Source organism: Eptesicus fuscus, chromosome 9 (assembly GCF_027574615.1).
Source record: "Eptesicus fuscus isolate TK198812 chromosome 9, DD_ASM_mEF_20220401, whole genome shotgun sequence".
Taxonomy (NCBI): domain Eukaryota; kingdom Metazoa; phylum Chordata; class Mammalia; order Chiroptera; family Vespertilionidae; genus Eptesicus; species Eptesicus fuscus.
The window spans coordinates 30,162,485-30,185,745 of NC_072481.1; the positions used below are offsets into that span (position 1 = coordinate 30,162,485).

General features: G+C 58.6%; 1 protein-coding gene across 1 annotated transcript; it reads right to left on the minus strand.

Annotated features, from left to right (window-relative positions):
- Positions 1-510: 510 nt before the first annotated feature.
- On the minus strand, positions 511-21,418 carry FOXO6 (forkhead box O6). Its single transcript, XM_054720765.1, has 2 exons — positions 20,547-21,418; positions 511-2,413 (listed from the first exon to the last, which is right to left on the minus strand). The coding sequence occupies exons 1-2, from the start codon at positions 20,958-20,960 to the stop codon at positions 1,154-1,156; spliced, it is 1,674 nt and encodes a 557-aa protein (XP_054576740.1). The 5' UTR covers positions 20,961-21,418; the 3' UTR covers positions 511-1,153.
- Between the last annotated feature and the right edge of the window lie 1,843 nt (positions 21,419-23,261).

Here is a 23,261-nt window from a genome sequence, read left to right on the forward strand (position 1 = left end):
AGGTGCACAGCTCCACAGTCACATCCCCAGCGGCCAAGACTCAGTGGGCGTTTAACCAACGTGTGCTGAGCAGGGAGGCATCAGGGAATGCGGACACATTCTCAGACACAAAACCACACTAGGGACTCAGACACTGGAACCCCCGCCCCAGGATCCCTGCCAGTTATCCTCCTCCCCCACCCCTCCCCCTGCTAGCCCAAGGCGCGGGAAATATTTAAAACAATTTTATTCATGAAAATATGCTGTACAATGCACTCTACACGGCCTCGACACGGCACACACGCACACGCACACGCTGACTGACGGCACGGCCACGGTACACAGCCTACGATATGCGCCAGGGACGCCGCGCCCACAGCCCGCCCCGCCCCGACACTTATAAATATGGGAGAGAGGAGCAAGGACTGGCACGGAGAAAGGGGTGCTGGGGTTGGGGTGTGGATCTAGAGCTGAGGCCCGCTGGAGAGGCTGTGACCTGTTCTTGGGGGAGTTGTTGGGGTGGGGGGGAGTGATGGTAGGGACTGCAAAGGGCAACTGACTCGAGGGAGGAGGGGAGAAGCTAGGATTGATTGACAAGGGTGGGAGGGAGGGGTTGGACCATGAGGGTGCAGGGTCAGAGGGCGGTTTAGGGCTAAGGACAGTTCAGGGTGCACAGCCAATGGGTAGCTGTGAGTGTGTTTTCTGGAAGGGGTTGCTGGCTTTCGGTGGGTAGGCTAAGACCAGTGGAAAGTGTCAACTGGGGTAGGCGATTCACCATCTACCGCGAGGGCGCCTGCAAAGGAAACTTGAAGATTCAGAGACGCCCTCGCTCACCTCCCCCCACCTCCGGGTAGGCTTCTCCAACCAGCGCAGCCCATCTCACTCCTCCCCACTCCCACCCAGTCCGGAATTCAGCCTCCACCCCCAGGCTTCCTGCCCCGGGAGTAGGGGGAGCGGCTCTCAGGAGTCTGGGCAGGAATGTGGGGTGCCCCAGCCCCTCCCTACCACATCCCTCAGCCGCCAACTTCTGAGAGATGTCTCTAGCAGGGCTGGGGGCTGTCTCCTGGATCCTCCGTGGAGCTGGAATCAGGGGGATGGGGACCCGGGGATCAGGACGGGAAGACAGAGGCCCTCTGGGGGCGGGGCTGGCACCCGGGGCGCAGCGAGCGGATCCTCAGCCCGGCACCCAGCTCTGGTTGGGGGGAGGGGCCCCGGCCAGGCCGGGTGGCGGCGGAGGCAGTGCCGAGTCGAAGTTGAAGTCCATTTCGTCGCTGTCCATAAAGTCGTTGAGGATGATGGACTCGACGTCGCACTCCAGGCTGCCGCTGAACATGTCGAGGTCCAGGTCGGCCGGGAAGCGGTCCGGCGCGGCACCCAAAGGCCCGGCGGCCGCGGCGTACGGCCCGGGCAGTGCTTCCAGCAGGAGGCCGCCGGGCGGGCCCCCGAAGGCGGCCGCGTGGCCAGGAGGCGCCAGGCCCGCGGTGCCCGCCTCGCCGGGCTGCGTCATAAGGCTGATGGGGTGGGCTAAGGCACTGCGCGAGGGCACCGGCGGCGCGTATGGGGCCGCGCCCTTGCCGGGGTAGGCGGCGGCCGCGCCCGCCAGCGCGAGCTCCCCGGGCGCGCCCAGCACCGGGCCGGGGCGGGGTGCGGGCGGCGGCGGCGGCAGCAGCGGGGGCAGCGCCCCGGGGCGGAAGGGCGGGGCGGCCGGCGCGAAGCTGGCCTGCTTATTCTCTTGGATGGTCTGCATGGGCAGGCGTCGCAGCGCGCCCAGCACCGGCGGCCCGAAGCCCCCACCCCCGCCGTAAGCGCCGCCCTTGCAGCTGCCGAAGTAGGCGGGCGTCCCGGCGCGGGCCCGCGGCCCGTACGCGTCCTGCGCGCCGTCCAGCAGGGCCTCGGGCATCCCCGCGCTGCTGCCGTGCAGGCCCATACGGCCTCCCAGCTCCGCCAGGCGGGGCAGCTCCCCGGGGCAGCGCGCGCCTAGCGCGGGCGACAGCGCGCTCGCGGGACTCGGGTACATGAGCGGCGACGACGGCGTCAGGGCCTCCAGGGCCTCGTCGTCCTCCAGTTCGGCCGCCTCCCCGAGCAGGGGTCTCCCGCCACTGCGGAAGTCGGCCCACGCCTCGTAGTCGTCGCTGGCGTGCGAGGCTGGGCTGGTGGCCCACTTGGCCGCGGCAGGCACAGGCCCCGGTGCCGGTGCGCCCGGGGAGCTGTCGTCGGGGCTTCGCTCGGGTGCCTGCAGTTGCTTCTTCTTGCTCGCCTTTCCCTTGATGCGCAGGAACTTGGCCCCATTGTCCATGGACACGGCCCTGCGCCGCGGCGTCTTGCCGGTCTTGCCGCCCTCAGGGTTCAGCATCCACCAGGAGCTCTTGCCCGTGCCTTCGTTCTGCACGCGGATGAAACGGGTGTGCAGCGACAGGTTGTGCCGGATGGAGTTCTGTGACCAGAGACAAGGACATGGGTCGGGGAGTGGGAAGTGAGGAGGCCATGAGTAAAGATGGGGTAGTGATGGAAAGAGGAGGGGGAGGGAATAGAGAAAGAGGAGGATAAGAGAATGGAAAAGAGCCAGAAGCGGGGAAGGGGAGGAAATAGGGAAGATGAAAAGGTGAATGGGGGAAGGGATTAGGGGGGGGGGGAGGAAGGCAGGGGTAAGCATCCGGTCAGACAAACTCAGAATATCCATCCAAGACCCTAGAACCACCTCATCCCTCCCCGCCCCCGCCCCCGCCCCCGTCCCCGCAGGCACTGCCCAGAGGGTGGGGCCGAGCTTTGGGCGGGGCCTTTCCTGGGAGGCATCGCCAACCCTGAGGGCTACTCTCAAGGGGTCTGCAGCAGGAGAGCAAGATCCCCTCTCTGACTCAGCCAAGCCCCACCGCGGGGCTAGACAGGCTGCCAGCCGCCCCCCCCCCCCCCCCCCCCCAGCAGATTATGTAAGGGCTCATGCTGCTGTGGCTCATTTGTCCGCCCCCCTCCTTCCCCAGTCTGGCATGGCGCCAGGAGCCCGAAAACCCAGGGCTCCAGAAATCAATCTCGTGGTGACTGATTAAGCCCTGTTTAGAACTAATTGCTCTTTCGTGTGTGGGGAGAATAAATTACCTGCTTTAATTTCGTGTCTTTAAAATGCAACTGCAGGTAGAGAAGGCTGTTAACCCTTTGCTGGGAGGGCCTGGCCAGGGAGAGCCGAACAGGTTGGGCATCCCCAAGGTGGGCAGAGGCCTGACACTTTTCAGAGATTCCCCCCAACTCTGCTGAGCTTCTGGGAACTCCACAGAGGCCTTGGAGTCCAGCAAAATACATCCATGGGCTTGGAGGCCTCCGACCCCATTTCTGCTCAGTGCCCCACCTTCAAGCCAGCCCGGCTCTCTGGCCTGCCTTTTGGGTTGCAGCCCACCCTCCCTACAAAGCCCCTTCCTGGTGAAATCTTCACAAATCTCCACAGAGCACGTGGCATAATGTCCATTACAGATAAGAAGACCAGGCTCAGAGAGGTGGCTTACCCAGGGCTACACAGCCCTCTCTGCTGTCCCGGGCACGTCCCTGGGCTTCACCCTTTGTCGCCCCTGCACATATCCTATTCTAAATGTCTTTTGTGCCCGTCTGTGGTGCTCCCCATATGACTGCCTGCTTTTGCCAGGCCTGTCCTGGGGACAGAGGAAGGCAGAGGAGGCCACAGCTAGATTGACTTCACAGGAACTTATTGGGCCTGCCACCGCCCCACCTCTGGGGCCTCCCACCTGGTGACCTTGACCTCCTGGCTCAGGTATTGCTGTGGAAACAGCAGGCGCTTGGGAATCAGAAGGCTGGTCAGGATGCCTGGCTCTTTGCAGCCACCTAGCTATATGGCCACGGGCTGTTGACTTAACCTCTATGAGCCTCAGTGCTTTAGTGAGCTACCCTGAAAAAAAGGGGGTGACATTCAATAACCACCTCGGAACACACCAGGTGTTCATAAACAGTTAAATCCCTCACCCTGTCCAGAAGACCCTCACCTGTTAGATCACCCATAGACCTGCTCTCTCTCTCTCTCTCCTTGATATTATGCTGACTGTAACTGTGCTGGGCACCAATAACTCTGGAGAGCTGGCATTACCCATCTCAGGTACCAGAGAGTGGAGGCCCAGAGGCATGATGTAACTTGCATGGTCCCATAGGCAGCAATGCCAGGTACCACTCCAGATCTGCCCAGCTCATGGACCTGCTCTTAACTCTTTATCCACCCAGCCCTGTAATCACTGACCCATGAGGACTCTCCCTCCTGCCTCCTTCCCATCAGGGTCCAGAAGGAAGGGTCCTTTCTGCTGCCCAGGGTACCCTCCCTCAGCCTGAACTTCAGAGCACCTGGCTCTTCAGGGCCCCAGGTGCCCTATCTCTGGCACTTTCTGGTCTTGGGAGGTGACAGCTGGGTCTCCAAGGCCCCTCCCAGTGTTGCCCTGCCTGGCTTCTCCTGGGACCCTGAGAGGAGGGGAGCTGGACCCTCCAGAGAGTGGTACTCATCCCCTTTCCTGCTCCCGCCCCTGCACCTGCCTCCCCAGCCCCTCCCCACACCTGTGTTCAGGGGCCACAGGGGCCTCAGTTCTCCCAAATGGGACATCTGGCTTACAGAGGCTCCACCTCCCAGCCTCTCCAGCTGAAGGCCAGTCAGGCAACACCTCTTGATTAATGTCACTAGGTACCAGCCTGGTTCTGAGTGCTCAGAGGTGGGGGAGGGGATGGAGGAGGGGGGAGGAGGAAGGACATCACCAAGTACCAGCACCTACTCAGTACTACCTGTTCAGCTCTGCGCCTTGTAAGTACTTTATCTCATGTAATCACTCTATCAAACTCCACACGAGTCAGGGATTGTGATCCCTATTTCAAGATGAGGAGCGTGAGGCTCGGAGAGGTTGAGGAAGTTGCCAAGTTCACACAGTTTAAGTGGCAGAGCCAGGTATTGATTTCAGGTTAGTCTCACTGAGTCTAAAGGACATCGCATTCCACCCGGGGAGAGAGAGAGGAGTTGCAGGCTTTCCAAAGCATCTTATGAAGCCAGCACTCCAGTGCTTCTCAAACTTTCCATGTAACCATTCCCAGAAGCTGGCAGCCTGGGAAGACTGGGGGCATATTCAAAGATCAAAATTCCTTACAAGCCTTGTGCTTCCTTTTTAGAATTCAAGGGAATTTTGCATTGTACGTCACAATACATCCACATTTTCTGAATACAAATAAAAGTGTTTCAGACTACCACCAAGAGCATGTGCTCCGGGCCTATGACAGTTTGTATCCTTCCCCTCTCTGTCCCCTGCCCAGCCAGTCCCCCTGGGTGCCCGAGCTCCAGCCTGAAACCATGACCAAACCCAGAGAGGAGAAAGGTCTCGCCCAAAGCCGCCCAGGACCTGGTGGCAGAGCTGGAATTGAGTCCAAGCCTCAGGATCCCTAGCTTGGTGCTCTTCCCCCTCCACCAAGCTTGATCTGGGGCAAGTGCCTCCTCCACTCTGGGCCTCAGTTTCCCTACCCGTAAACTGATGAGATGGGCCAATGGTATTCCGAGGACCTTTTTAATTTGATAATGAAAGTCCTTGGAATCATCCAGTCCAGAGATCTTGAAACTTTTTTTTTTTTTTTTAAAGTTGTGACGCTCTTTTTGTAAAGAGAATCTAATGCAATACTTGAGTGTTACACACTTAAGTCGTCAGGGGATGGGGCAGAAGTGCCTGGAGCCCTCTCGCTCGGCACCTGCCTTGCACTCTCCCTTTGGGAGGGATTCTGCAAGTCAGATAGATGGGGCAGATGGATGCCATGCCTTTCCCAGGGTCACCCAGGGAGGAGGCCCAGAGCAAGGTGAGGACCTTGGCCTCTGACTGCTGAGCTGGGCTCTACATCAGGTGTGCACCAGGGCTGTGCCCCATGAGGGAAGCCCAGGCTCCGCAGTCTAGTCTGGCTCCTCAGGGACCAGCCACCTGGTACCAATCAGAGCTCTGGGCCAAGATCCAGTGGCAAGCGCCAATCACATCTTGCCCACAAGGCCTCCTGGGAAGCCAGAGGCCACAGAGGTGGTGAGGGAGGCAGAGGAGGGAGACGCCTCTGCCAGGCAGCAGTAACCAGGGCTCCCTCTTGGAGTCACCTAGCAACCCACCACCACAGCCACGCCCTGGCATGCCCAGGCTTCCCTGATGCCCAGAGCTGGGCGGGCTTCTGGGGCCTCATACCTCCTACACCTCCAGACAGACTTGGGGCGGGTTCCCAGGAGAAACAGGACCTTTCTGATTCAGGCTCAAGGAGACCAATAGGGGCAGAGGGAAGGGACAGTGGCCATCCTATGTCCATCCTACTCTCCCTCAGGACTTGGCCCAGGGAGGCCAGTCTCCAGAGGCCTCACCCACCAGAAAGAGGCTGGTGCGGGGCAAAGTGCACGGGCTCTGGTCTCGGTCTGAGCAGTAGTGCATTCATCTGACAGCACAACCCCAGTTTTGGCTTCATGCGGATCTGGAGCAAGATGCTTTGAACCTCAGTGTCCTCCAACGGTAGCTGCTTCTACCCTTGCTTCCCCACAGCTGTCCACTGTGCAGCAGCCAGTGATCCTTCCGATGACCTCAGAACCCTCCAATGCACCCATCTTGCTCAGAATAAAGAACGGGAGCCTGGCTAGAATCCATAAGCCCCTCTGTGACCTCTCAGACTCCTCCCCTGACATTGTCTGGCTTGACCCTCCCTCTGTCCCTTGAGCCTAACAGGCATGGTTCCACCTTGGGGCCTGTCTCAGAGAAACACTGTTCCCCCAGATACCCACACCAATCCCTCATCTCCTTTGAGTCTGTGTCCAGATGCCACCTTTCAGGAGGCCCAGCCTGGCCACTCTCTTAACAATTGCTCTTCTTCTCTGCCATTTCTTGGCCCCCTTACCTTACTTACTCTAAAGTTTTCCAAAGTCATTATCACTTTCTAAATTAATATATAATTGATATATATCTATATCTATATCTATATATATGTTTAAATTAATAAATTATATGTTGTATGCATAAATATATAACTTATCTTCTGTATTTATTACTTATTGTCTGACTTTCCTTATATTAGAATATAAGGAAATTAGAACATTAGAATATAAGGGAGCCTGATGGGCCCCCTCACTTAATTCATGAGGGATTTTTGTCCATTTTTTTACTGTACCTCATGAGTTTGATATAAACAAGGAGTTTAATAAATGTTTGTAGAATGAATGAGAGCGAGAAAGGAGGTAATACTGTGTCGCAGGAAGAATTAATGAGACTGGGCAGAGTAGCTGGCACATGACAGGAGCTTCTCCAAACTGCGCTGAGAGAGGGCAACCTAGAATCAGAGACAAGCGTGGAGTGGAGAAAGTCAGGAAGAGTATGATGCACAAGGAGAATGGCAGGGAGGAATACGCCCTCCAGGAGAGGTGCCGGCTGTCTCACGGGGTGAACAGAGCAGCTGCCCGCTCCAGCCCCCTACCCTGCACCCTCCTGCTTCTCTGATAGACCTGGTTAACCCAGGGCCTGCTGCAGCCAACGGTCCTCACAGCCTGTACCATCTGAGCCAGAAGACACCCCAGGAGCCCCAGTGGGAACAGAATACCCTCGTCCTCGGTGATGGTGTCTCCGTTGTGGTCAGGGTCTGATCCATTTGGTGGCGGCAGCTCATCTATCCAGCAGGACACCCTCATCTGTTCCCAGGACACCCTTCGCCCACGAGCAATAATGCATTCATCTGACAGCACAACCCCATTTATCCAGCACACCAGTCCCATTTATCCCGCAAGTACAACCTCATTTGCTAACAGCACTCTATTCACCTGATGGGCCCCCTCATTTATCCAGCAGGACACCCTCATTTATCCTCCCAGTCAGAGGCTCCCCTTCCTCCTGTGGTGTGGCTGTGTTCTCTGACGGTGCAACCCGACTGATCCAGCAGGACGTCATCTCTCCTACAAGTACACTTCATTCCCTGACAGCACAACCTCATTTATCTAATAATGCAGCCTCACCTTGCCTCCAAGTACCACCTCATTCCCTGACAGTACAACCTTATTTATCTTCCAGTACAACCTCATTTCTCCTTCCAGCACAGCTTCATTCTCTGATAGCTCAACCTCATCCAATCTTACTTCTCCAGCCAGAGCCTGTCAGATCTCTTGAGGAAGGGGGGTGAAGAAGGAGAGAAAAGGGGTCCCACCATTCCCTGTCCCATGTCTACAGAGAGCTGTCTGGCACTATGACTAGGTCCGATATCCCCAGGTCCAAAAGGGCCCACAGACTTAGAATTCTAGGTTGCTTGGCCCTGCCAGCACTCCATCATTACCCCGCCTCCCTTTTGTCCCCTCTGGGGACAAAATGGATTTCCTCCAGCTCTCCAGGAGGGAAAAGTTCCCAACTGACTTGATTTATAGCTTTTGCTGATTTATGTGGCATGGATACTCCCATCGTAGCCAGTTTTAAGCTGCCAGTATGACGTGATCACTGAGTGCAACATTGGAAGTGTGCAAGATGGCTCTCATGAGCCAGTGCAAGCCAGCTCTAGCACACCATTGGCACATCCTTCAAATACCCAGGCAAGAGAAGAGCAGCGCCTACTACATGCCAGACTCAGACTAGGTTCATTACATACTATTTACAAAGGGAGGAAACTGAGGCTCAGGTGGGTTAAGAAGTGGGGAAGTGATGGAGCCAGGTCTAGGTCTCTGAGCTGTTGGATTCCAAAACCAGGGCTCATACCCCCAACGTGGTGGGTGGCAATGCCCTGCTGCTCACATCAGTGGCCATCCCTGCCTTGGTTCTCAAGCCAAGTCTCCTGGCTTCTATCACAGACAGGAGACCCAGGGCTTGTGCCCCACCCACGGTAAGCCCTGTGCTACCTCCTGGCCTCCCTGGCACCTGCGGAATTCCAGGACCCTCCCAGTTCAGTCCAGGGTCTTGCCCATCCATCTAAGCCCCAAACCAGGTATGGATGTCTCTCTAGGTTCCATCACTGTCCACGGTTCATCCCAGCCCCTCCCTCCGGAAACTGAGCCCGTCTACAAGATGGGGATGATGATCCAGCTCCCCCCTCGGTACCTCCCTGAGCAGAGATCACCTGTGTGTGTGTGTGTGGGGGGGGGGGGGAGTACAAAGGTTCTAATCCCCCGACAGCTCCTATTTCCTCTCTTCCTCCCTCCCTTCCTCTCTTCCTGCAGGGAGAAAGGTCAAGGGCAGGGGCTGGAATCCCAACTTCATCCAGGTGACCCTGGGCCTCCCCTGTAAAACAGGGTGACAATCCCAACATCCACGAGAGAGGCCTGAGACCTGAATGGGATCCTACATGTCACGAATCTCATCCCTCCCTGTTCAGAGGCCCCAGAGCAGCCCCTTTCCCATCCCATATCCCCACCCGACTCTGGCCTAAAAATACACACCTGTCTCAGACAGAGCCTTAGACTCTCCAGGGGTCACTTGCTCTGCTGCCTGGGGTGAAACTTGGATGCTCAATCCAGGCAGGCTTCCTGGCAGAAGTGGTAACCTGGATGACCACAGGGACCTGAGACCAAGTATAAATCCTTGGTACTAGGGCCTGTAGTAGAGGAGAGGCAGAAGGGCAGGCGGATCATCAGAGCCACAGGTGTTGACCGGTCAGTAGGCTTGGAGTCAGCAGTGGGACAGAAGTGGGCAGCCAGAGGCCAAGAGGAATGTCCAAAGCAAGGCATTAGGTCACGATAGGACCTGGCACCCCCGCTCCCACTCCAGAGACAGCAGAACCCACACACCCAGCTTGGGCAGCAAATAAATCAGCAGCAGAAGTCCAAGTTCACCCCTACATGGCTTCTCATCACCTGTGGCCTTCAGTCCAACTCCAGACTGCTATTAAAGAGCCCTTGATGCTCTTCAGCTTCATCACCTCCATTCCCTTAAGCCCACCTGAGACTCCAGCCACCCCAGGTGTCTCACACCTCCATGCCTTTGCACACTGTTCCCTTCGTCCTTCCATCTCTCTGCTCGACCCGTTTTTGCTGCTCCATCAAAGCTAGCTCTGTAGCTTCTTCCTAGTCCCCTCTGTGAGCCCCGAAGATAATTGCTCCCACCTTAGTGCCATGGCAGAAATCTAACTGCAAACCGGAGTACAACTGTGCATGAGCCTGCCTCCCCACTTGAACTTTGTGGGCAGTCCTCAGCTCACAGTAAGCCACATAGAGGATGGAGCTCTCAGCAGCCACAAACCACTCAGGGCCTGGCCATTCTGTGAAGTTTCTGTTCAGCAAAACCTCAGGCCAGAGCTCCAGGCCTCTCCTCCTCCCTCTGGCTTCACCTCCCGTTCATTCTGCCTCTGCCATTTCCCTCCTCTTCCTCCTCAGCACCTCCTGGCTCCTCAGGAGAATTCAGCAAAGTGAGGAGGGAAAGAACCAATCATTTACTGAACATTCACCACCAGCCATGCACGCAACAATTACATCTTACTGAGTCGTTGTGACAACCCCCTCTGAGTGTATCTATTATCCCCATTTTACAGGTAAGAAACTGAGGCTCCAAGGGACAAACCCACCTGCCCGAGGTCACAGGGTGTAAGTGGTGCTGAGAATTCACACCACGGCTCTTCCACTCTGAGATGCCCAGGGTGGGCCTGGGATGGGGGTAGGAGGTGCTGTCCACACTGGCTCAGCAACCCCTCCACAGGCTTCCTTCCCTCATCCAGGATTAAAGGGATCCCTAAGTGAAAAGCCATTCAAGCCTCTCCCTGTCTCTCCTCAGTCTGAGCCCCCTCCTCCCTCTGCACCAGCACCTCCCTGCACCCCTGCTCAGGCCCTGGGAGCAGCTGCGGTGACCTCACCGAGCCCTGCCCTGGGTCTGGCTCTGGGGAGGGCCCAGCAGCTGTGCCCTAGCCCTGCTGGCTGGCTCCTAGGGGAAAAAAAGGGAGAGTGGGCATGGTGCCAAGAGAACCATCTGCTCTCCCAGGGGCATGGCCACCCGCACAGACACTGGCCTCACCCCCAGAGGCTGCCCTTGGCCCACTGTCCCCATGCCAAGGGGCTCTAGGAGCCCAGGCCAGCCCACCCAGACCGGGGCATCAGCCCTCATCTGCCATCTGTCTTCTCCTGGATACTGAGAAGTCCTTACAGGACATGTTGGAGCATGCATGTCCACTAAAAAATGAACAAGTGCTCAGGGTAAGCTCTGACAGCAGAGGCCAGAGGGCAAGGCTGGGTGTGCTGAGCCCTGCCTGCCCCAGCCTTGCTGGGCTAAGAGCCTGTGATCTCCTGGGGAGGGGCCTGCATCCCCTCACATCTGCTCAGCTGGCAGGTGCCTCTGGCAAAGGGTAAGCCCCTTCCCCCACAGCCCCAGCTCAGGTTACAGAGGAGGCAAGGCCAGCTGAGGACAGGGGGAGGGGACAGGAGGGGTGGAGGAGGCATCACAGCTTCCCAGAGTGTTGGGGGAGGGGGAATTCAGATCTCTAGATAGGACTCCAAGCCAGAGAGGGAAGAACCATGCCCAAGGTCAAAGCCTCCCAGTGGTTCAAGAGGAGCTGGTGTCTAGGGGCAGGTAGCCCTGGGTTCAAGAGTGACCTTGAGCAAATCATTGTCCTCATCTGTGAAAATACAGAGCCTGCACCCTGCCTGCTTGCCTCCCAAGGCCATGGGGGAAGGCTCTGTGGGCTAGAAAGCAGTGGGTCAACCTTAGGGCAGGACAGAGCTTGGACATCCTGAATATCTGATACCTCAAGGACAGAACGGGAGGCATTAGAGCAAGAGCCTCCCTCCCCCTGCAACACACACACACACACACACACACACACACACACACACACACACACACGTCTCTCAGGGATCAGGGCTAAAGGACCCCAACTCAACATAGTAGTAGGGAGGTGGTTCTTTTCCTTGCCCAGAGCAATGATTAACAGTAATGATATTTACTAAGATTTATTGAGCACTTTACAAGTATTTCTCCTATAATTCTCACAACAAAGCTTGGGCGTAAGTCCTGTTATTATCCCATTTTGTAGAGGAGGAAACTGAGGTCCAGTTGCCCAAGGCCACACAGGGGATGAGTGGTAGAGCTAGTATCTGCCCTTCCCTTCTTGCCTCCAAGACTCCCAACTATACTACTGTCTCACCTCCGAAATCCTCAAAGCCACAGGCCTGGAATCTTGGACTCTATGAGCCTCCACCCTCTCTCAGGCTCATATTCTCTATCCCAGCATCAGACCCACACTGGGCGCTGTTGCCAGGCCCCCAACTCCACCCTCCACACTACTCTCAAGTGATCTTTCTCCATCCCCCACAGCTTGGAGTACCAGCTCCCCATTTTGGCATCCAAGGCCACTCGCCCTCAGGCCCTTGCTTGCTTCTCCAGCCTCAAGTCCTGGCCAACACAGCCAAAACTCCCAGAGTCCTGCAGGGTCTGACCTCCTTTGTCTGGTTCCCTTCCCCTTCCTCCAAACACCCTTAGCTTATTATCTGGCCTTCCATCATGACCCTGAGCAGTCTTCATCCTGAATCAAAATCAGGAGTCCTCATCTTATCTTCCCAGATTGACCCGGAGGAATCTCAAGGTCAAGGAGATGTTCAGTTCCTCTGAGCAGCACTGAGCAATGGGCCTGGATTAAAGTGAATGGAGGAAGCTGCCATCAGTCTTGGGGCCTGCAGAGGGAGGGAGGAGACATCATGGGGTGGAGGACATCTCTCAAGGAGCTCTCTGTCTGAGAAAATTAGGGACCTTGGATTCATGCATGCCCCAGGCGGCAAGCCTCAGGGCCAGACTCCAAGGGAAGCAGAAATGATAGGGGCGGGACAAGGTGGTGGTGGTGGGGGGGGAGCGGGGGTGGGGGGGTGGGGGGGGGTCAGTTTGGAATGGCCTGGCCAGAGCACTGGGTTAGGAAAGAATTAGCCCTGGGGAGTTTCATTTCTGTCACTTACAGTGGGATACTGTGAAAGCCACTTTATTTCTCTCAGCATTAGTTTCCTCATCTGCAAAACAGGGACAGTAACAGTATCAGCTTCACAGGATGGCTGTGAGAATGAAACAAAAGCATGTAGTGAGGGTTGAATCCTGAGCTGGAATAGTTCAGTGTGGATAAGCAAGGGTCAGAAGATGAGAGCGGTCAGTGATGTGGCTGGAGAGGTTGACTGGGGCCAAGTGGCCAAGGCCTTGGGCTTCAGTTAAAGCCCCAGGATTGGATCCTGTGGGAGCCACACTGTGCTGTACCCATGCCCCTGTCTCTCCCACCAGATGGGGAGCGATCAGAGAGCAGGGGCTGCGACTTTGGGGTTCTTCACCATTCTGAGTATTCACACTGACATTTCCCCTCCATCCTGCAGCCAAAGGCTCAGTGGCAGGGTGCATCAGCCCATTCTCTTCCTCCAGTTGTGTACAGCATAACTGCTACAGTGTGGGGGCTGGGGGAATGTGTTGGAGATGGGCGGGGGGGCGCGGTCAGCCCCTTGGAGCTCACTATAGGGGGTTCAATTCTCTGGAAAACCTAACAAAGAGTGAGGAAGAGGAGGAGTGGCTCAACCTGGGCGGCCTGCTTAGAGAAGAGGCTGGTCCACACAGGAAAGACAGAAGAAGGGAAGAGCAAGCAGGATCCGGGGAAGTTACCATCTAAGGCATCAGTTCAGAATCTGACCATCACCAAACAAACCTGTTAAAATATAGATCCCAAAGCCCACCTGACGAGACTCTGACAGAGAGGGTTTGAGATGGGCCTCAACACCTTGATTCACTCAAAGCTTCCAGGTAACTCTGATCATCAGCCAGGTTTGCCAACAACTAAGGATTTAAGGCGGAAATTCTCAGGCAGACGCAGTGGGCTCCAGAATCACCTGGGAGGCAGGTCTTTGTTCAAACCACCCAAGCACCCCGCCTAGTTTCTGAGGGGTGTCCCAAGGGATCAGTTCTACAGCTGCCTCGGTGAGCATGTGACAATGCAAGTGGGTGTGGGCTGAGAACTCCAGTGTCAGATGCAAGGTGGCAGTGGGAAGGCAGCCTGAGAGTAGAGGCAGCAAGGAAAGTTGGAGGGAGGGCGGGGCCTGGACCAGGCCAGCAGAGGGCCCAGGGGTCCAAACAGAGCAGTTTGGGCTTGGTGGGCTCTCCAGGGAACTGAGGAGTCCCAGAGGGCTCTGGAGCATGCGTAAGCCTTGGGGCAGGAGGGCTGGCTGGTGTGTGGGCTGGCACTGCACGGGCATTGGGAGATGGTAGAAACAGGTCTAAATCCAGGCTCAGCCTCATCCCAGCTATACTGCCTTAGCCAAGTGACTTCATCTTTCTGGGCCTCCATTACCTCAACTGCAAAATGGGGCTGAAAACATGTACCTGTTAGATCCCAGAGAATATGAAATGAGAGAATTTCATACTGAAGCGCCCACTGACGGCCTAGCACCCAGACATTATTGCTCTTAATTCTTGCTCCCCTTCCCACAAGAGGCATCCCCCTTAGAGACCAGAAAGGTTCTCTGCAAAGATGGAGGCCCTGGGGGGGAGGGTGTGGGAGGCCCCTCCCCTACACGCCACCTGGCCCCCCTCCCACCTCCACATATGGGTTGGGGGGTGGGGAGAGGCAGCAAACAGCCAAACCATCCCAAACAGGAGTTGGTTTCTATGGTAACCAGGGTGCCAGGAGGAAGGGGGTGCTCTAGATCCAGCTGTCCCCCTGAGCACCCTACCCAGGCCCCAGAGCCTCAGCTAATGCCCACCCAACACCCTCCACTCCCCATCTGCCTGCTTTGGGGGCCAGCTTGGACTGCCATGAGGGCCCGGAAGGAGGTGCCCACTAACCAAGCACCTGGCCACCACTCTTCCAGGTGGTTATTAAGACCCCTGTTTCCCAGATGGAGAACTGACTTGCCCCCGTCATTGTGCCCAGAGTATGTTTGCCACCTGGGCACTGCCAGGGGCAGGGTAGGAAGTTCCAAGCAGGAGTTCCAAGTTCGAGTCCATCCAAACCTGAACTCACATGCTTCCACCCTGAGAAGTTCTATCAGTACTTGGTCCTCAGTCCCAACCAACCCCTCATAACTCCTAGAACCAGAGGGATTGTCAGTCACACCCCGGAAAGAACCAGAGGCCGAGTTAAGGCCCCTTGGACACCGATGGGGATACTGAGGACCGGGAATGGGAGAGAGCTTCGCTCCAGCTCACACACACTGGGTCAGGTTCCCCTATAGGTACTCTGTCCACCCCACACCCACTCCCAGCTCCGCAGCTCCAACTGACCCCAAAGGACAGAACTAGGACACCCTGAGTGATGCTCCAGGGAAATGAGGCACAGCTGGGCGAAAGAAAGAAGCCCTGACATTAAGACCTGACTAGCAAGAGAATGGCAGGGCCAGAGGTCATGAGCTCTCAGTCACTTGGAGTGTGTGAAGGGATTGAGCTGGGGAAGGAGGCATGGGAGGGTGTACCTGTTAGATCCCAGAGAATATGAAATGAGGATGTGACCCCAGGGCAAATCGCATCCAATGTGAGTCCCCCTTTCCCTAGACACCTGAAGTCTGATTCGGATGTGGAAGAACTGGACACCAATGTGTACCAGTGTCCCAGGTACCCACCCCCACAGGCTGCAGTAGGGAGGGTGTACTGGTGAGTCAGCCACAGGTGAGGGAGGCAGGGAGGTGAGGAACGGCTCTGTTATAGCCGGTACAACCATATCCCAGAGGCTCACAGTCCAGAATCACCCCCTCACAAGACACAGATAGCAGGGCTTCCACAGCCCCCAGGACCACACGTGGTGGCCACCACCAGCTGCCACTCAAAGAAAAGAGAAGGTGGGCTTCCAGGAACAAGCTTGCTTCTAGCCTCGATGGCATAGGAAAAGCTTAAATTGGGGGTCAGAAGGGGGTTCAACTCCCAGGCCTGCCACTTCCTAGGATGTGACCCCAGGGCAAGTCAGTTCTCCACCTGGGAAACAGGGATCCTAAGAAGCACCTGGAAGGACGGTGGCCAGGCTCTTGGTTGGTGGGCACCTCCTCCCGGGCCCTCTCAGCCAACCCCACCCTCTCTGGCAAAGCCCCAACTCCAGGCAGTCCTGAGGCTGGAGTCCCTCTCTCTCAGGCCCCCAAAGCGCAGAAAGTGGGGGTTGGTGGGCACTGAACTTTCGAACCGCAAACCCCACCCCACCCCACCCCCACCCCCTCGCGCCGTTCATTACCTTAACACGAGTTAAAAATAACCGTCTCATCTCTTTAAATTAGTCTGTCTGCAATTACCGCCTGGCACGGCGCTGCCCGCCATCGTCCCGCTGGAGCGGCGCCAGGTGGCAGGCGGGGCCCTCACCCTGTCTGTCGGTCTGTCTGCTTCCTAGTGCCCCCTCTTCCCCTCCCCGCAGCGAAGCTACCCCCAGGGGCCTGGGACCCAGCTCCCCAAGTTGTGCGGGTATGGGGCCAGCACCCTGGGCTCCGGACAGGCAAGAGCGAGGGGGCGGGCGGGGAGCCGAGGGCTGGGGTGGGGGCTCCAGAGCGCGGGGGAGGGGCCCCGGGAGGCCCGGAAAGCCGGAAGGGCCCGCAGCGCCAGCGCTAGCTCGTGGGTGGGTGTGAGCAGGTGGCCGTGGGAGTCTGCCGGGCGTGCCAGCAACTGTGCCAGGAGCGGCTGGCACGGGCTTGTGCCCAGGAGGCGGGCAGCTGCCAGCCCCCCGCTCGTGCAGTGTGTTTGTGGGGGGGGGGTTGTGAGGACACCCCCCAACCCTGGCTCACACAGCCTCTTCCCACACCCCACTAGCCCTGGGGGCTGGGGATCCCCGGAGGACAAAGGAGGAGGAGGGAGCCCTGCTCCAGCAGGCTAGGGGAGGAAAAAAGGGGGTGCCCCTGTACTCACAACCAATGCTCAGCCCAGCTGTAGCAGGACCCTCCTGCTGGCGTCTCAGATCAGTCCCTCCTTCTAGCCCCCATCCCACTTGGACCTATTGGCCAGCCTGGGCCGATGGGGGTAGCACACCATCCCTCCAGATCCCACCCCCCCAACAGCCAGGCTGCTCCAGGCCCTGAGGGTAAAGAGAAGTCCTCATCCCCGTGCTCCTCCCCCACCAGGCCTGGGGACAAGAATGGGAGGCGCCGGGGCTTGGCCTGGGAGCTCCCAGGGGAGCTGGCAGCCAGGAAACAGGCAGAACAACTCCAGGGGCGATCAGAGACAGGAGTGCTGAGTGCTTCACCAGGACCCAGAGCAGCCTGGAAGGCTCCCTGGAGGAGTCATCACCGGGGAAGGTGGAGCCGGAGCATCTGAGAGAAAGTGGGAGGCTCGACCTGGATGTCCGACATCCACACTTCTGGGACACTGTGGAGGGATGGGGACCGCCTGTCCAGTCCCTCTTCCCAGGCCTGGAGACCCTCTACTCTGAGGAAAACACGATCAGCCTCTATTTTAATAGAGTTCCCAGCACCAAGGCTTCAGCCTGGTGGGTGTACTGCGCCTGCTGCTGATCTTGCCTCCTTCGATTTGCTCGACTACCTCCCCACATCACAGGTGGGACCACCAGGCAAAGGCCAAGCACATGAGCCCTTCCTGATCTGTCCCAGTCTGCCTTTCCCAGGCCGCCTCCCTGCCCTCCTGAGGAGCCTTGGGTTTTAGCCTAGCATGCCCACTGGTCTCCCAGACCCAGCACGCTCAATTCCACCCCCCCCCCCCCCCCCGGAAGAATTTCTCCCAAGTTCTACCCCAATGAAAGCAGTTCAGATCAGGTGCCACCTTCTCAGTGAGGGCTTGCTGGGCTCCCCCAAGGGATCTAAGCTGCCTTCCCCATACCTCTGCTCCCACCCCTGGCCCCTCCTTCCTGTAAAACACAGGCCTGGGTGTGGGACTGGCTGAGCCCTGATGCGTCCTAAAGGCAGGTCCAGTGTCTTTCCTTTTGGTTGACCTCCTCCATCTAACCCAGGGTTTAGTACAACCCAGGGGTCCCAGTGCAACATTGATGTGGGGGAGGAGGGGAAGGAAGGAATAATGGGCCCTGGCCCCAGTCTAGGCACCTGCGGTGTACCACAGCCCCTGCGAACCAGAGGTTGGCTGGGAGTTAGGGATGGCCCCCCTACCAGGCCCCTGGAGGGACTGACTGGGAATGGGGGAAGAGGCAGCAGGGGGAGTAGGATGAGAGGGAAAAGAGGCTCCCTGCGGAGCTGAATGGGAGGAGTAGAAGGAGGATAACCACCAGGGAATGAGATGGGAAAGGCCCGAGTCCCCTCTGAACAGGCCTCCCCCAGTGGTTGGGCGGTCTCTGCCAGGGCCTAGGTCAGGAGCCCAAGCCTGAGGCTCCCTCTCCAATGCTCCAGCCCAGGACGAGCCTTCCAGAACTCCCTCCTTCCTGCGCCCAGACCCAGGGAGAACCACTGTGTCCTGAGCAGCTTGGTGCAGCGGAAATCGCATCCAATGGGCAGGCTGGAGACCTGGCCGTCATCCAGGGCCCGCTGCTCACCGATGGCCTGAGGAAGGTCCCATCTCCTTCCTGGGCCTCAGTCTCACGGTCTGAGAAATGAACTCGTGGGACGAAGTTGTCTCCAAGCACATTCCCAATCACATCTCAGGATTTAGACCTGCCCCTGTTCAAAAGCCGTCAGTGTCCCACGCCCACACCCAGTGCCAGGAGGACACTATTTCAGAGGCTCGGTGGGGCACTGGAGGGAGAGACCCCAGGATTGGAGCCCAGCTTTCCCATCTACTGATGGTGTGGCCTGGGGCAGTTCACTCCTCCACGCCGTGCCTCAGTGTCCAGCTCTGTAAATGGTGACAATAAAGCCCACCTCAGGGACTGATGAGAGCCTTTAAGGAGACACCTGGCACAGATGCCTGCAAGTGTCTGGCACCGGGCTTGGCCCGGAGAGCCTCAGTGAACTGCAGTTCTCTCCTAGCGTCCAGCTTCATGTCCCCTCTTGTCATCTTCCCCCATCATCCCTAATCCACCAAGCCCCGTGGGAGCACCGCCTCCTGCAGCGAGCCCTCCTGGCTTACTCTGGCCCGCAGCCTCAGCATCCTTTGCACCAGCCACCCATTTCTTCCCTTTTTCGCCAGAGAGCACTGGCGGCTCCTCAGTGCCAGGCTCCACCGCTGGGTGCTGTGGGCACAGAGGAACTCCTCTGACACCGCCACTGCCTCCCAAAGGCAGGGTGGGGAAGGGAAAGGAGATAGGACACAAAAGACGAAGACCTATGACAGGCAGGGAGAGGACCAGGGAAGAGGGGTTCCGGAGCTAGCTAAAAAGGGCGAAGGAAGGCTCCCAGGAAGAGGCATCTGAACTTCGCCCTTCAGAACAAGGAGTGTATCTACAGGGAGAAGTAAAAGGTGGGACCGTGCATGGGGAGCGGGGAAGGAGGTGGGAGCAGAGCCCAAGGGCAGGACACACTTGGGAGGAATAAGTGTTCCAATGGGAGCTGATCCCAAGGGGACGGGAGGTTGCTAGGGAAGGAGGCTCGTGTCTGCTCCTCCAGCCTGTGACCCCACCCCATAGTGGCCTGAGAGCCAAAGGCGCCAGGTCAGAGCACCCACGACCCCTATAATGCAGCCACTGGGCATCTAGTGTTGTCCATGCCGACAAGCTTGGCCGCCCCCCACCCCCACCCCCGGGCACACCTCCTCTGACCCTGTCTGCAGCCACCACCAGGCACAGCCCCCTCCCTCCATTTAGGCATGCCTCCCTGGCAGAGATCCCCCTCTGCCAGAGGGAGTCTGACAGCTCACAGACCTTAGGCACTGTCCCTCCATCCGCAACTTCCTATCCCCTCCCCCCAAAAACATTGACTCTTCCCATTCCCCACGAGAGGGTCTGGAATCCACAATCCAGTCAAGCCCCTGTCCTCTCCCAAGATGGCTCTCCCCTTTCCCCTGGCGGGCGGTGAGGCTTCCCTTGGGGTGCCCCTGCCCCTCCCCCACTCCCAAATGCATCTGAGCTCAGAAAGCCTGGGAAGTGGAAGACAGCCTGGGGTGGGCAGGGACAGATCCCCAGCCCTCAATGCCATGCCCTAACACCAGCAGGAGTCATCACCAGCCCATCATCCTGATCAAAGCAAGGGGACAGCAGCTGCCCCATGGAAAACTCAGATCCCAGGTCACCTGACAAGTCACCCCACCCCAGACTAGCTGGTGCCCTAAGGTGAACTCCTGGCTCCACAGGAAGAGCTGTGAGCTGAGGGTTGCACTCCTCACCCGGGGGTCAGCGCCAGGCAGGGAAGTGGGAAAGATTTGGGGGGAAAGCGGCCACTGACCAAGTCATCATGCCGGCTCTTTCAGGAGGGTGCCCTGGTGGAGAGGTAAAACAAGAGTAACTCAAAGCACACTCGTGGGGGTAAGAGGAGGCTCCCCGCTGTCCGAAGCCTGGGAATGGGTTCCTCTGCGATGCCTCCAAGGATGGGCTGGGGGTGTCCTTCAGGGGTGCTTCAAAGTGGCAGTCAGTCCCTCGTTACCCCATGAGACCTCCCATCCCGCATCCAGAATATGCACACAGCTGCTCCCAGCACGCCCCCTCCTGTCTGCTGGCCGGCCCCACGCCCTGGGCACACACTCCTTGACCCCTGGGGGTGCCCCGGGGGGGGCCTCCCTCCCGCCGGCTCGCCCGGAACCCAGACACACAGAGCTCCCCCTGGAAGCCCTAGCCAAGGAGCCCAGCCCCTCTCCCCAGCCGGACTCCCCCACCTTCCAGCCGGCCGAGCTGTTGCTGTCGCCTTTATCCTTGAAGTAGGGCACGTAACGGACCATCCAGTCGTAGATCTGAGAGAGTGTGAGCCGCTTGTCCGGGGCGCTCTCGATGGCTTTGGTGATGAGGTCGGCATAAGACAGGTTCCCCCACGCGTTCCGCCGAGAGCTCTTGGCTTTCCGCAGCGGTCCGACCTCCGCTCCCAGCGGCGGCGCTGGGGCCATCGCCGGGGCCGTCGCCCGGCGCTCCAGCCCGCAGTCCTCGGCGCCCTCGGCTACCCCCGAACCCAGCGCTCCGTCTTCGTCGCCAACCAGGTCGGGCTGCGGCAGGGGCCAGGTACAGGAGCGCGGCCGGCTTTGCGGCGCGAAGTCCGGGTCCACGTCCACCTGATGCGCTCGCAGCTTCGCAGCCATGGTCCCGCCCGGCTCGGGCGAGGAGGGAAGCTCCGTGGAGGGTGGGCGGGTGGCTCCGGGATCTGCACGCCCCGGGGAGGCCCGCGGGAGGGGTCCCTGGCGGCGCCGGCTCAACCGCGGGGCGCCATGGGCCGGGGCACGGAGACAGAGGGCTGGTGTCGCTGGAAAGCCCAAAGGGAGGGAAAGACCAGAGCAGTGAGGGGGCGGCGGCCCCGGAGCCCAGCGGGCACACACCTCGCCCAGCTCCGCTTCTAGCACCTGCCGCCTGCCGGAACCTGCAGCCACCACCGCCACCGTCGCTGCCGCCGCTCCCCGGGCGCCGGCCCCGCGCGCGGGCCCCGGTCTCCTGGGACGAGGCCGGATTGCACCATGCCGGAGCCCGAGCCCGTGCGGGAGCCCGCACCGCCGCCGCCCCGTGAATGCCGCCGCCGCCGCCGCCTCTCCGGCTCCAGCGCCAGCTCCCGCGCCTGCCGCGCTCAGCGCCGGCTGCACCTCGGGAGGGGCGGGGGACCGAGAAGGGGCGGGTCCGGCGGGGGCGGGGGCGGGGCGTACCCACTAGCAGCCACGGAATCCTGGGCCTGCCGGGTGCCCCGCCCGCGGGCCGGGGGAGTGGTGGGGACGCGGGGCGCGCGACTCGGGGCGACCCCACCGCATCCCCTGCAAGCAACAGCGCCGCCTATGGAGCAATGGAGGAGTGGCGGGCGCGACCCCGCCCCCTGCTCGGCTCGGGGGGAGGGGGCGCGGGGGCGGGGCCCTAGCGCCCTCATTGGTTCGCAGCAGGGCTGTCCCACCCACGGACTCGGCAGGATCCCTCCCAGAAGCGCGTCAGCGGGTTATTGTTACAACCCTGGGTTTCCCGGGGCAACGAGGATGGGGCGGGACTCAGAGCACTTGACCCCGCCTTCTACTCTCGCCGGGAATGCCCAGCCCCTGACTCTGGATCCCTGGCGTTTCCAAGTCTTAGAATCCTGAGGGGGCGGATGGTGGAGCTCTCCTTTGTGCCCTAGACTGGGCTGGGGAAAGAGGACCTGGGTTCTGGGCCAGGCTTTGCCACATTTCTAGCTTCTCCACCTGCAACGAGGTCTTCATCGGCTCTTAGGGTACCTGTGGACATAGTTTTAGAGCCTGGATTCTCAAAGTTTAAAGTGTAGCAGAATCCACCTGAAGAGCTTGTGAAAACATGTTGCTGGACCTCACAGGGTAAGCCTGGGTTGGGGCTGGAGACTTAGCATTTCTAACAAGTTCCCACGTGGTGCACTGAGGACTACACTCTGCAAACCACTGGTTTAAACTCTGTGGGGTGCTCTTGCAGGAGCTGTTGGAAGAAACACTTGCCCCAAAATTCATCCTGTATGGGGAGAAGCCCTCATTCACTTAACAGATATTTATTGAACACCTTTGATGCTCCAGGCTCTGTTCAGGCCACTATGGCAAGAGCAGCAGCAGAGACAGATGGGGTTCCTAGCATAGGCTAGGGGAAGAGTCTATGTTTATCAGATCATCATATGGCCTCAGAAGGGGAGGCTGGCTGAGAAGCTGGGCAGCCCATGACCTCATCCCACAGGGTTCTAGGCTGGGTCTCCAGTCACCATACCACCTGCCTGCCTTTGCTCAAAGTATGCCCTCTGCCTAGAACACCCTTCCTTTCCTCTCCTACAGGACATGATCAGAGATTCTCCCATTCTTCAGAGCTCAGCTCAAATGTCAACTCGTCCCTGACACCTTCTCTAACCCCAGCTCCCAACACTTGTCTCTGTTCCTTGCTTGCCCACACTACGTCCTGTTCTTCCAGCCATGCCTTATGTCCCTTTAGGACAATATTTCCTTTGCCAATCAGGAAACTGAGGCCCAGAGTGGGGAGGTGACTTGCCCAGATGGAATGGGCAGGACTAGAATCCCAAGCCATCAGTCATTACCAGACTCCTAGCGAGGCTGGAGACGGCAACTGGCAATAGTTCTCTGGGATGTGAGAGGGCTGGGCCCAGGCCATGGGAGACAGCCTCTCTCAAAAATTCCTTCCCTCCCCAACTGAAGTCCCAAGGAGTAGGGCTAAGGGTATGGGTGGGGGGTGGGGCTAAGGGGGCCCCTCCTCACCCCCTGGGGTGAAAGCAGGCCCAGTTTGCAAATGCCTGGCATGGCATCTTCCTGAGTCACATCCCCGTAGGCAAGGGTGGGCATGGGAACATTCAGCTATCCCCCATACCCCTCTGCACAATGTGCACACTCTCCAGGTGGTTTTGGTTAGAGTCACGAGGGCTCTGAAATCACTGCTGTACCCCCTTCCACAGTACTCACATGCCC